The sequence below is a fragment of the Belonocnema kinseyi genome, chromosome 2, assembly GCF_010883055.1.
Source record: "Belonocnema kinseyi isolate 2016_QV_RU_SX_M_011 chromosome 2, B_treatae_v1, whole genome shotgun sequence".
Lineage (NCBI taxonomy): Eukaryota > Metazoa > Arthropoda > Insecta > Hymenoptera > Cynipidae > Belonocnema > Belonocnema kinseyi.
Window position 1 is genome coordinate 123,015,871 of NC_046658.1, and position 14,509 is coordinate 123,030,379.

A 14,509-nucleotide genomic window follows, 5' to 3' on the forward strand; every position below is an offset into this window, starting at 1 on the left:
ACATTTTGTTTTAAATTAGGCCGAGGGCTATTTGCGCCAAAATTTTGGTCCGAATAGCTGGATTTTTTCGGTGCACGTAGACAATTTTTTATTTTAAATCAAAAATCAGGTGTTTTTAATTATTAAATAATTGTTCTTTTTCTTAGTTGAAAATTTTCAAACTGCATGGTTTACAAATATAGACTGAAATTTAATAAAAGCCTTTAATTATAAACATATTATTTTTAACTTATTTTAAAATTGAAAATAGTTTATAAAGTTTCTATATAAGGCGTTTACATTTGTTTAGACTTTCCAATTGAAACAGTTTAATTTTAAACGTTAAAATATAGAAATTCTAAAAGTAAGAGCTGATGCCGAATCGTTTTGTACAATCAAATTATTATTAATTTTTTTCAATCTTAAAGAGATTTCAATGTCAAAAAAATTAATTAATTTATATTCAAAGTTGATCAACTAAAAACGTTTGTTATCAAAACCTTCGATTTTAAACGCTTCTAATTTTTAATTGTTTAAGTCTTAAAAACTGCACTTTGAAATTCTTTTTATTCAAATGTACGCTTAAAAATGGAAAATGAAACATTTTTAAAGCAAAAGATTATCGAATTACGCATTCTAAATTGAATGATATCATAATTCAAAAAGATCAAAATTTAAATAATTACTTAAAAAACGCTTGAAATCAAAGTTGGACGGATGTTTTTTTTTTCTAAAAATTTAAAAAATTCTCGGACTAGCGGTCACCCTGATTATACTCGGACCGCGATTTAAGTAACCCCGCATTCTGTTTTTCGAGAATTAACGCCTGACAATTCCAGGTTTTATCCAAGTATTTCAAGCTTTTTTTGCAGGTATAATTTTTCAGAGTATGAAACCATTCAAATATTTCGCATTTTTTAAAACAATGAACTCGGAATATGCATAGTTTCGCGAGATTATTATAAATAATATTTATTCCATTTCTAGAGATTGAATGAATATGTATAATTTGATAAGCTTTGACAAATTATATTACAAAATATTGTAAACCCTCCGTTTAGGGTCTTTTAAATCCGAGTTATCAAATATTTTAAATAATACTGAAACCATAATTAATTATTTCTTGAATTTATTTTTATTTATATTTTATCTTCTTATACTTGAAATCCAGTGGATGCTCAGCTAAAACTAATGTGTGCAGTATATTAAATTCAATTTGAACCAAGTCAAATTCCTAATCTTCAAGTAAAAATATATTTTCAACAAAAGATCAATTTGTAACCAAACAGTTAAATTTTCAACCAAAAAGATTAATTTTCTACCAAGAGAGTTGATTTTTTGACAAAATACAGAAAATTTCAACGAAGCATGTAATAATTAAATTTTCATATAATTTATTAATTATATTAATTTTCAGTTTAAAACATTAATTTTACCAAAAACATAAACGCAATTTTCCAAAAAATAATTATATTTTGTACAAAAACAAAGGTTTTTCAACGGAAACAATGAATCATCAACAAACAAAAAAAGATTTTTGAAGAAAGTAGTAGCTTAATTTTCAATTTAGGAAGATAGATTTTCAACCAAAAAGATTAACTCTGAACAAAAAATTTAACAGTTGATATTTCAACTAAAAAAATTTTTATTTTAAACCAAAAACAGTTGAACTCCAACCACACATTTTAAAAATATGTTCCACGAAAATATGAAAATTAATGTCACAATAGTCGAGATTATTTACCACGCATTAATTTCAAACTCGAACGTGTCATTTTTCAAATCTAATTAAAGAAATTTTGAACAAGGACAAAAAAAAGAATAACTGCATTTGCTTAAGTGTCGAATTATTAACGAATTTGAAAATTTCCACATAACAAAATACCTGGTAGAAAATTCATGAATTATAAAATAACAGTACTAGAAAATTCCCGAATTTAAACAATGAATTTTTTAAATAAATATTATTCATTAAGAAAACAATAATCAAAATATTTTTATAAAGAAATTGGTGAATGTTAAAAGTTTCTAAAATTATTGTTTGAATTTAAAATTAAAATAATTAAAACATGTTTCGGAATGGATTTTTTTTCAATTATTGTTATATAAAATACAAACAATAATTTTAGAAACTTTAAAGGTTAGAAATAATGTTTGCTATAAAAATATTTGATTAATGTATTTTTCATAAATAAATCATATTTATAGACAACAATTTAACTTTAAAATTCGGCATTTTTCTAGTTCGGTTATTTTATAATTCGACAATTTTCTATCAAGAATTTTATTATTCGGAAATTATCCATTTGGATAATATTACAACCTACGGGAATTTTATTATTCTGGAATTTTACAATTTGGTAATATTACATCATTTAGCGGAACAGAGCATAAAACATAAATTAAATTTGAAACAAACATTTTAATTTTCCACTAAAAATACAAATTTTTTTACAAAAATAAAATAATTAAAATTTTAGTCGAAGAAATTAATTTCAAAGAAAAAAAATGAATTTTCAACCAAATTTATTTTATTTTAATCTAAATCAGGAGTTTTCAACTATAACAAAGAATTTTCAACTGAAATAGTTGAATTTTCAAATAACAAAATACATTTTGACTAAAAAAGATCAATTGTCAACCAAAACTTAAATACTTAAATTTCTAGTGAAAAAAGTAATGTTTAACAAAAAGATGAATTTTTAACTACAACTAGTTACATTTTCATACGAACTGATGAATTTTCAAATAAAATTGTAAATAATTTAAATGGAAGGATAGATTTTCAACTCAAATGAAGCATCTTTAACTGGAATAATTGAATTTTCGAACAAAAATATTAATTTTCAACCAAGAAGATTAATTTTTACCAAAAGAAACGAATTTTCAACTAAAAAATATTTTTTTCTTAACGAAAAATTGAATAATTGAATTTTTGGTCAACAAATGAATGATCAACCAAAGATATGAATTTTTAATTAAAATTATGGAATATTCAACTGAAATAAAAACATTTTAAAAAATGTTTTCAGCCTAATATCTATTTTTTCAACCAAAGAAATGAATTTTTATTTAAAACAATCTTCAACCAAAAAATTAATTTTTAACAGAGGAGTTTAACTTTAAGCCAACAAAAAGAGTTTTTTAACAAGAAGTTTAACTTTCAAAGAAAAAGATAATTCGCTATAACAAAAAAATAGATTTATTAACAAAATACGTGATTTTTCAACGAAATAGTTTAATTTTCAATTAAAAGAACAATTTTCATCCAATTTGTTGAATTTTGGGCAAGAAATTGTAAAATTTCAAATAAAAATGGAATAGTTTAATTTACAGTTAAAAAAATACATTTTCCATTAAACTAATGAATTTTCATCTAAAATGATGAAACTTTAACTGGAATTTTTTTAATTTTATGCCATTTTACTACATACATAGTTGGATTTTTACAAAAAAAAAAGAAAAGGATATGAACTACATATGAACTTTAAATTAAAATGATGAATCTTTAACAGACAAAATTAATTTTGAAAAATATAGTTTATCTTTAAACCAAGTAGTTGAATTTTTAATTTAAAAAAATGAATTCGCAACGATCAATATAAAAAATTAATATTATAATTCAGAAACATTTCTTTTTCGAAATACTACTTCTACTCTAAAAACAAATTTAGAAGAGGGGAGTTTCAAATTGTGACGAATTCTGATTTGGAAAAGAGATTTTTTTAAATTCCATTCTTCTAAATCCGAATTATAATTCTTTAAAAAAATATCCGTTCCATTCAAAAAATTATCTGTTCGAAGAGAAATTATATTTCTTTACCTAAAGTCCCTATCCTAAAATAAAAACGATAATTATTTTCTAAAATTTCTTGTTCCAAGTCAGATAAATGAGGAATAAGCGAATAAAACTTGATACATCCAATTTTTTTTCAATTGAGAAAATGATTGTTGCTGTATGTTTGGGCGTTCGATTATCAAACTTAACCCTTGAAGTGCATTGTGGGTATCAGGGACCTCAAGCAATTTTCAAACTCTTATAAACCATACTTAATTCGAAAAAATTGAGTAAGTGTCGCCATCTGGCTTTAGTTGGAGAGAATAATTGTAAGTAAAGTCGTTTAGCATAATGCGTCAAGCGTCAGTCTGCTAGCAGCAGCTGCTGAAAATGGAAGGAAAAAAATGTTGGGGTGTCGAACACCCAGTGTGCACTTAGTGAGTGAAAAAGTAATTTTGGAGCAAATTTTTTGTTGTTAAAATTTTATTGGTTTTTGTTTACTTTCTAACGTAAGTATGTGGAGTAAAATATTTTTTTTTTTTATTATTTCATATTTTTTTCTTTGTAGATAGCTTATAACTTACGGCAGCGCGTCATGCGAAAGCAGACTGTGGATGCGTTGAATAAAATATAATTGTTAAAATGCAGTTCCTCAATTTTTATAATAATAAATCGATTTAAAAGCAAGAAATCTAATTCATCATTTTATCATAAAATTGACTTTTCAACTGTACAAATAAATATATTTTTTGAAAGCACCCATGTTGCAATATTTTCTTAATGAAAGTACATGATTTCGAAAGTATAGTCATACATTTTCAGGTTGAAATAACTAAAATTGCCTGAGTTATGAATTTTTATGTAAAAAAAAAACAAACATTTTTTCCCTTTTTTTTCGATAATTTTTTTGACAAACTTAAAATAAATAAATTGCTATAAAATCAACTCTGGATTATAAAAGATACGTTAAAATATATCAGGTAATTTTTGTTGTGACAAAGTATTCAGTAGGGATTAAACAATACATGATTGAATACGCTGGGGTCTTGGATACCCACGATGCACTTTACCGTGATTTTTACCATATATGCACTTTGAGGGTTAAGTGAGCGAGAAAAAAAAACTCATAAAGCAACACATTTCCATAAATTTGTTCTTATAATGGACAAAAATAAGAATTCTTGCTCTCATATAGTACAGATATTCATATAATATTGCAATAAAAACTCTTTAGATGTATAATAACAACTACTTACTAATCTCAACAAAAATAAATACTCTTTAACAATAATAAATTAAAATTTAATTAGGATAACCTGACAAACTGAAAAATCTAAAATCCGTAAACTGTGAAATAGTACATAAATCTGTGACCTAATAAACACTTTCATATGCCCTGAAAATGTAGGTAAAGTAAAAGCTACTTTTTTAAGTTGACAAAAATTATTAAAATAATGAAAAACTTGAATTTTCTACGATCAGAGGTAAATTCCCGGGTTTAAACAAATAAATTCTTGGATTTTTTCCTGTAGACTCCAATCGAGCATGCGCAAATGGTACACTAGTGCGAATTGGTTTGTTTGCAATGTTAATATTGAATATTTAATATGTATAACATATAATAAGCAACTAGCATATATCACATATATTTCATATATGTGGGGATAATCCGCGGCAGCTGCGTTTACGTAAATGCCAACATAAAGAAAAAACTTCCGAGTGCGAATTCGCACTAGTGAACCGTTTTAGGGTTAAGGAATATGAAAATTTGTTTCAAATTTTTTTTTATATACAAAATACCTATAAAAGTACTTTTAATATAAATTTTAGTACAATCAAGATCAAAATCGCGGTCACTGAATAAAATGTCAACTAACAAATTGTCCTTTACTTCCTGGTGAATAAAATTGCCGGTCATTTCCTGGTTTTCCGGTTCAGTAGACACTCTGACTTATTATTCAAATACGGTTTTATCTAATATAAATATGCGGACTTACAAAATTGGAAAGCATCATGTTGGGATTCATAGGGGGCATTGGAAATCCAAAGGAAGGAAATCCAAAAGGCATCATTTGCATGTCGTGAAAAGGACCTCTCGGTTGTTGGCGAGGGCCTGCAAGGGCTGGGGGTCCCATCATTCCAAAGGGGTCCGGAAACATTGAGCCCATTGCAAATCTTTGCAATCTGTTTAAAAAAAAACACACACACAGTTAGCAACTAACTCTTCGTGCAGAGATCAGTATCAAAACGAAAGATTCGAATTGACTGAGGCATATTTTCCTTTATCAAAAATAAAGTATTCACCAGAAAATGTTGATGGTGGCAAAACTGCCATGCTTGAATGAATAATTGAAATAGGTGAGAAAACAAAAAACAAACGTTGTTATGGAAATATGAGGCTATTTACAATTCGAACTAAACAATTTCATGTACAATTGATTGGGGAATCCAAATTTGGGCCATTTTCAAAACGCCTTTATCGTTCATTTTTATGTTTTTTTACGAATTTTTCTTTCAAAATTGCTCGATTCAAGACCCTACGAAAAATATTTAAAAGTAGTGTTTAGTAGATAAAAAAAAGAGATATTTCGGGTGCCAATCGTGTAAAAAACTAAGAATTTTGCCGACGTTTAGTGAACATCTGGCTTAAGGAGAAAAAACTTTCCCAATATTAATTAAAGTTAAAATACCATTAGACTGCTTAAGAAAAAACATTTATTTTGCAAATTTTTATAACTCCTATTTATTTACCCTTTTTATTATTTGTTATCTCGTCATAATATTAATACCTTTTAGAAGAAAAGAAGTTGATATTTTTACTGTAGAAACTTTGTTTAATTTTTAATTTATTCAATTAATTTATTCGATGAAAAAATAACAATCAAGGCGTTACCGAACGTCATTGAATTTAAAACTAGCAGAGATTTTTTGGAAACGAACAGTTAGGGAATTTTTTATAAAATTTCGTTGAAGGTAATTTTATTATTTTGTAGAAAATTCACAACATTTCTTAAAATCATTCTTTTTGGATGAAAATTTTGTTGTAGAATTCAACTGTTCTTGGTTTCAGATCAAAGTGCACTTCAATTGAAATATGAACTTTATATATTAATACATATATACATATACATATATGAAATATTAACTTTAGTTCAAATATATTTTTAGTTAAAAACAAAATTCTTGGTCGAAAATTGAACTATTTTGTTGACAAATATTTTTGATGTTGAAAATCCGTCTTTTCTAGTTAAAAATTCATCTTTTTTATTAAATTTTTTTTTGTTTTGAAAATTGGTCTCTGATAGAAAATTCAACTATTTGGTTGAAAAATCATATTTTCTGTAGAAGTTTAATCATTTTAGTTCAAAATTCGTTTCTTTAACTAAAAATGTAACTATTCCATTTTTTGCGGATTTTTTCACTGAAACTGTAACTATTATATTTTTTGTTAAAAATGCATTTCTTTGAATGAATATTGTTGTTGTTTTTTTTTGCCAAAAATGTTTATTCTCACTAAAAATTAAACTATTGTATTTGTGGTGGGAAATTTATATTTTTTAGTTGAACATTCAACTACTAAGCCGAAAATGAAACTACTTTTTTTTAATTCCTTTTTTTTGTTGATGGTTTACTTGAAATAATTTGAAATGCTTATTCGAATTTCAAATAAAATTTAGATTTTTTAAGATTTCAAACCAAAAATTTGGAATTTTTCTCAGAACGGTGAAAGACTACAAAAGAATAAAAATTTTCTTAAGATTCTTAGGAATATTGAAAATGATTTTTCACTTTCAAAAATTATTGTAACAGAAAGTTTAAGAAGATTTTAAGAGATTTAAAAAATGATCAAAAAAGAACATGGAAGATTTTAAGAATTTTATTTAATTTGCTGGATTATCAAAAATTGTATCAAAATTTCGATTAATTTTGAAATACATTTAGAAGTTCTGAAAAAAATCTTAACACACTTCGTGTAAATTACTTGAAATAATTTCAAGTTTTTAATTAATTTTGAATCTTTTCAAAACTTCTACATATCTCTTAAAATTACTCAAATTTTTTCTAAAAAGAATGAGTATTCAATTGTTATTTATGCGTCAAAATTTAACAATTTCACTTATAAATTGAATACTTCTTAAATAGAACAAAGAAAATTGTAACGCTAGAAGTTTAAAAGTTCTTCGAAAATCTAAAGATTCAAAGCTTTCTATGTAAAACAATTCAGTTTAAAATTGTTTTCTTTTCAATATTCGGTTTCAATTTACTCGTCTTAAATGAACAGTGAAATATTGCTAAATGTAAAATACTTATTCTTCTTCTACATTCAGAAATTTCAAATTAAATGAGATAAAAATTAAATAATTTAGACTCACAATATTTTTAATTTAATAAATACCTTTAATTATGACTATATTATTATGGATTTATTTTTAAGTTGAAAATAGTAAAACGCACGTTTACATTTTTAATGGCTAAAAAAATTTATAGAAATAATATACTAATAAATTTATTTATTAAATTTAATATAAAAAAAATAATATAAAGGAATACCTGAAACTCTGAATTAAAAATACAGTATTGATAAATCATGAAAAATTTTATTTAAAAATAAAATTATCAGAATAAATGATATATTAATTTCAATTCTCATCAAGACTTTCGGATTGACACAGTTACAATCTGGCAATTCTCAAACTTTTAACGGATCTAAAATTGTTTGGTCCATTTTCAAAATAATTTATTTATTTATATTTACAGTTAATAAAATAAAACTGTTTTTTATCAAAAATTTTCAACTTTAAATGCTTTTAATTATTAAATCCTCAAAACTACATTTTAATTATTTTAAAAACTGTTAAAATCGAACTTAGGCAGATTTTTCTTCTGAAAATTCGTAAAATTCCCTGTTTTCCGGTCTGCGGCCACCCTGTTTTTTATTAAAAAATCTGCAATTTTAAAAATTTCCAATTTTTAATTTTTTTAAGCTTGAAACTGCATTTTAAAATTCTTTAAATTAAAATACATGCTTAAAAATTAAAAGTTTTCAAAGTGAAAGATTTTCGAATTAAGCATTTTAAACTAAATGAGATAGAAATTTATAAAAGTGAAATTTTAGAAAATTATTTTAAAACGGTTGAAATCAAAGTTGGGCAAAATTTTTATTCGAAAAATTTGATAAAATTTCCGGTCAAAAAATAAATTCACTGTCATTTCCCAGTTTCCCCCGGTTTCATAAAATTCCCGGTTTTCCAGGTTTCCCGGTCTAGCGGCGACCCTGCTTTTAGGGGATTTTTATGTTTTCCAAAGACTTCAGGGGATAAAAATTTGCAATAGATTTTATAAAAAATTAATAAAGGGAGTTTTCGGTACTTTCATATGAGATTAGGAGTGGTCTAAAATAAATCTTTCCCTTGTATTTTCTCTACTTTTTACATTAATTCCTTCAATACATTTTTTATATTATTTATCCCCATGCTGATTATCCTATTATTTTTTCATTCTAATAATATTCTATAATGAATTTTTTATAATCCATAGAATCTTTTGGAATCTAGTGTACAACAAAAATCCAAGTCATTAACCTCTCACAAATAGTTCAATTTTCAAGATAAAAAGATCAATATTCGACTAAATATTTAAATTTCGATTTTTGAAAAAAATAGTTACATTTTTAACCAAATATATAGTTGAATTTTAAAGCAAAGAAGATTAAAGTCCAACTAAAAACAGTTCCATTCTCAAAAAAATAGTTAAATTTTTATAAAATATTTGAATTTTTAACCAAATAGGCGTATTTTCCAGAAGACAGTTAAGTTATCAACGAACAATTTTACCATAAACGAAGAAAGACCAGTTTTATATAAAAAAATGTGAATTTTCAATCCAATAAGAGAAATGCGCAACAAAACAGTTAAATTGTCGATCAAAAAGGTGACTTTTTTAAAGAAAATAATTGAATATTTCAAATAAAATAGATTAATTTTCTACAAAAGAGATGAATTTTTTAACAAACGTTTGTTTTTAAACTAAAAAGTCTAAACCCAAAAAGACCTAAAAAAAAGTTAATTTTCAACAAACAAAAAAATTAATTAAAAAATTCTTTAACCAAAAAAAAATAGTTTAAACCTAATATTTTAATTTACAGACCAAAAAGACGAACGATCCACAAAACAGTTCAATTGTCGGCTAAATAATTAAATTTCGAATTTTTAACAAATCAGTTGAATTTTCAACAAAATATTTGAATTTGCATCAAAATAGTCGAATTTTCAACCAAATAGTTGAATTTTTAACCAAATATTTGAAAATGAATTAATATTGTCAATCAAAATTGAAATAATCAAATTTTAAGTTTAAAAGATTAATTTTCAAACAAACAGAAAAATGTACACTAAAAATATAGAATATTTGATTAAAGTAAGTGAATTAATTTTTGAACGAAGTGATAAAATTTTAACTAAAGTTGTAAATATTTACTAAAACAGTTGAATTTTAAACTAGAAAGATGATTTTTCAACTAAAATAATGAATTTTTAAGTAGAATCATTGAATTTTTGACCAAAAAGCTGAATTTTCAAGTAAGAAGATTAATTTGAATAAAAAAAATATGAATTTTCAACTGAAGGATATCATTTTTCAACCAAAAATTGAATAAATAAATTTTTAGTCAAAAAATAAATGTTCAACCAAAAAGATGAATTTTTATTATTGGAATATTTATATTAGAATAATATTTATATGCACACATTTTGCTTACATTTTTAATTTTAAATATTAAATTAAAAATTACGAGCTAGTTAACTACAATCTTTAAAAAATTAATGATTTTATGCTCACAATTAAGTTTATAAAACAGTTATTATATTAAAATTAGGAGGGTATGGAATATTACAAATAATGTTAATAATAGAAGAATTGTGTATATTTTATAATTATTTAGTTATTTCTTTTAGATTAATAATAAATTTTTATACTAATGAAATAAATATTAATTTAATTTATTTAAAATGTTATAATCTTACTTTATTTTTAATAATTGTTTTATTATACACTTTAAAAATTATGAAATATTTAAATGGAATAATAGCTGACTATAGTTACATTTTCAGTTCAGAAACAAAATAATTTTTAAGCAAAAAAGAAATAAATTTTCAACAAAATACTCCAATTTTCGGTAAAAAAAAAAAAACATTTTTAACTCAAGAAAAGATAAGCTAACAGTTAAATAGCTCATATTTCAAGCAAAGAAATGAATTTTTAATTAAAATGATTTTTCAGACAAAAAATTAATTTTCATCAAAAACCATAAAGATGAATTTTCTACAAAGAAGGCAAATTTTTCCCAAAGTACCTAAATTTTCAAACGAATAGCTTAATTTCTAAATAAATAATTAAAAATTAAATAATAAATTATTAATCGGATTAAGCTGAGATAATCTAAAAAATATGCAATTGTAGATGAACTGAACATCACTTTCCTAAAATGACCAAAATTATTAAAATAATGAAAACTTGAAATTTACTGCGATTAGAATGTTCGGGTTTTAATTAAATTCCTGCTAATTTCTCGGTCTCCCGGTCAAGTCGCCACCCTGAGTCGAATTTTCTACCAAAAAATTTGACTTTTTTAAAAAAAAATGGATGAATATTTAAAAAAAAAGGGATTAATTTTCTACAAAAGCGATGAACTTATAACAAAATTCTGCGGGCAATTTTGAACAAATCTTCAAAATTAATAGTATATTTTCACTATTTCGTAATTATTTTCTGATATATGTAACAATATACACGATTAATGAATTAATTTAATAATATTTTTTAATTAAAGCTGATTAAATATTATGTAAATCATTCGAATGTTGAAATAGAGATTACAATAATGGAAATTAGGTTAGAAGGTCACTTGCAACCAAAAAAAAAACAATCTAAACCCACAATGTCACTCGAAATAATGCACAGGAAAATCGTAAATAATATAAATTATCAATTACTTTCAATTGTCGCAGAGGTGACATTCTCACTTTCCCATAACAACTCCAAAACAAGAAATCAATGCATTTTCAAAGACTCAAACAATTCGGCTAATTAATGAAGCGACTAAAGAAGGCAGAGGAGGTTAGGAAAGAAAATCTGGGAAAATTCTTACGCTACAGCTGGATCATCATCGAAATCTCCTCCCGTCAAGGCTCGGAAAATGGACATGTTAATGTCGAAAGGTTTTCGTTTTCGGTCACTGAACCTAAATTGTCAACTGCCACTTTCTTAAGGAACAGATCGGAGAATTATTTCCAAAAAAAAAGTCACTGCGAGCTTCACCAACGAAAGGGCGAATTCGCGAAATCACTAGCTCTAATTGACGCCTAAATATGCTAAATAAGCTGCCTTTGTCAAGAAGATTCTAGATTTTACTTCACTGTTCAGTACACATCAGTCAGGTCCATGAACATGAAGAATGAAGATTCAGAAGTGACAGGGTACGACATCTGACATTTATTGCTCGAAACATTTTAATGTGAATGTCGATACTCTGTGGCGCGAAAACTCAAATTTTTATATATAGGTATATATTGGTGAAGATCCAAAAAAACAAAAGTTTTGAATTTCTTTGACCATCCCATTTTGTTAGGTTCCCAAAAAAAGTGAATACTTTTTCTTAATATTAACAGGTTCCACCCACCCCCTGAAATTCTCCATAAGAATAACAAGGGAAAAACAAATGTTTGTAACTTCCGTCCAAAACATGAAAATGCACAATAAACGCTATAATTTCGTAATCTCATGAAAACTTTTCAAGAAATATAAATCTATCATTAATTTTTAATTTCAAACCCCCTAAGCCCCTTTCATGGTTCCCAAAAAATTCCCCATGCAAATTCAAAAATAATTTTTCGAAATATTGCCCTTAATTTTCACTTTTTTCTTATTTTTTTAAAGATCTTGGATTTCGCAATTTAATGCTTTTTTTTAATACCTTAGCCTAATTAATAAATATTAAAACCTATGTCTGAACATATTTTTTATTTTTGATTGCTCTTACTTATTGAAAAGGGTTCAAAAAAAGATGTTTACATTTATGAGTGTTCGGTTTTATAAGATAATTTTTTATAAACAAATAAAAATTGTTGCCACGTTTTTGTAAATTTTATTCAGAATCGTCGAAATGATACGAAGCGAGTGGAAATTCATAATTCATCTTAACAGTTAGTTATAGGATAAAAATTTATAATTATTCTTAAAATATCAACCCCATAACTCTATATTATCGGGTCCTAAAAAAACCCCATAAGTGAAAATTTAAGTTTTGCAAGTTTTTGGCGCTAATGAAGATTTTTTTGCAGTTTTTAATTAACAAATTGTTTATAAGGCACAAAAAAAACTTTCTACTGATGATTAGTTGTTTAAATAAATCTTTTGAATACTTTATTATTGCTTTTAGAAATTTTCGCGTAAAATAGAGTTAGAAAGTAAGGGTTTTAAGGATTATTTTTCAACATTTCATTTAGTGCGAGGCAATAAGTAACATAATTTAACAGTTAATTGTTTAAAAATTTTATTATTGTTTATAATAATATCATAATATTCTCATAGATTAATGCTATAAATTTGCAGTATTTTTCAGAATTTTCCACTTTTTGTCCATTTTTCCATTAGAGTAAGGTAATAATTAATTCAAGTTAACAGACGTAATTGTTCGAACAAATTATTATTATTTTTAGTAATATATTTTTTTTATTAATGCAGGAAATTTTCGGCTTTTTATGAAAATTTTGACCTTTTGTTACTTAGAGTGAGATAAATATTATTGCAATTCAACAAACATTATTGCTTAAACAAATTATTATTGTTTATAGTTATGTTCTCTTATAGTTGCAGCTTCTTATACATATTTTTCCTTTTTGTTTGCTTTTTACTTGGAGTTACTTAATAATCAATTCAAGTTAACAAAAATAATTGTTTAAACAATGTATTATTACCTAAAATAATCTTTTCTTTTTGAATAATGCCAGAAAGTTGCGGTTTTTTTCTTAAATATTCAAAGTTCTGTTTACTTTTCATTTAGAACAATGTAAAAATTAATAAAATTTAACAAAAAGAATTGTTTAAACAAATAAAAGTTGCGGCTTTTACTGAAATTTTTAACTTTACTTTGACTTTTTATTTATGAAAAATTAATAAATGAGCAATAGAGAGAATCATTTCTTAATCAATCTCTGTCCTTTTTGTGAATATATTTTTTAAATGAAGCAGATACTTGAAATATTTTAAATAACCATCAACCAAATCGTTTTTTTTAAACAAAACAGATCAATTTTGAACCAAAAATATAATAGCTAGACTTTTCAATTCAAAAACATTAACTTGCTACCTTATCAAATTTGAAAGTTTTTAATATCTTCCGACGAATTTTCAAAGATGAGGGTAAAACTCATCAAAATCTGAAAAGATTACTCGATTATCTGACTTAGGTCAACAACTATCAAATTTTGAAAAATAGATGTCAAGATTGAAATATCCGTAACTTAATTCGTAGAAGTTTTTCAAAAATCAGAAATATACGCATAGCCTAATTTCTATTTCTTTTTTACTTTACTATTTTTTACTATTTTTTACTATTTCTTACTCATGGTGAAGAACTTTCTGTCCGTTTAGGAGAGGTGTCCGCCCCAGAGAGTGAGTTGCTGAACAGTAAAATACTTATATGTACATACATACAAATAAGCGGCCATCCATATACCACGTGGGCAATTTTTT

General features: G+C 24.9%; 1 protein-coding gene across 9 annotated transcripts in view; it reads right to left on the minus strand.

The window, feature by feature from the left end:
- LOC117167323 (myeloid leukemia factor) overlaps window positions 1-12,199 on the minus strand; it is a 36,421-nt gene extending 24,222 nt beyond the window's left edge. For 8 of the 9 annotated variants that reach the window (XM_033352165.1, XM_033352164.1, XM_033352163.1 and 5 more), the window contains exons 1-2: window positions 11,904-12,199; window positions 5,755-5,941 (exon numbers count right to left, since the gene is read on the minus strand). In XM_033352165.1, coding sequence (XP_033208056.1) covers window positions 5,755-5,941; window positions 11,904-11,959 — 243 coding nt within the window. In that variant the 5' untranslated portion in view covers window positions 11,960-12,199. Of the gene's footprint in view, window positions 1-5,754; window positions 5,942-6,061; window positions 6,129-11,903 lie in introns of those variants that run through there. The other variant, XM_033352166.1, reaches the window with a different exon arrangement.
- Between the last annotated feature and the right edge of the window lie 2,310 nt (window positions 12,200-14,509).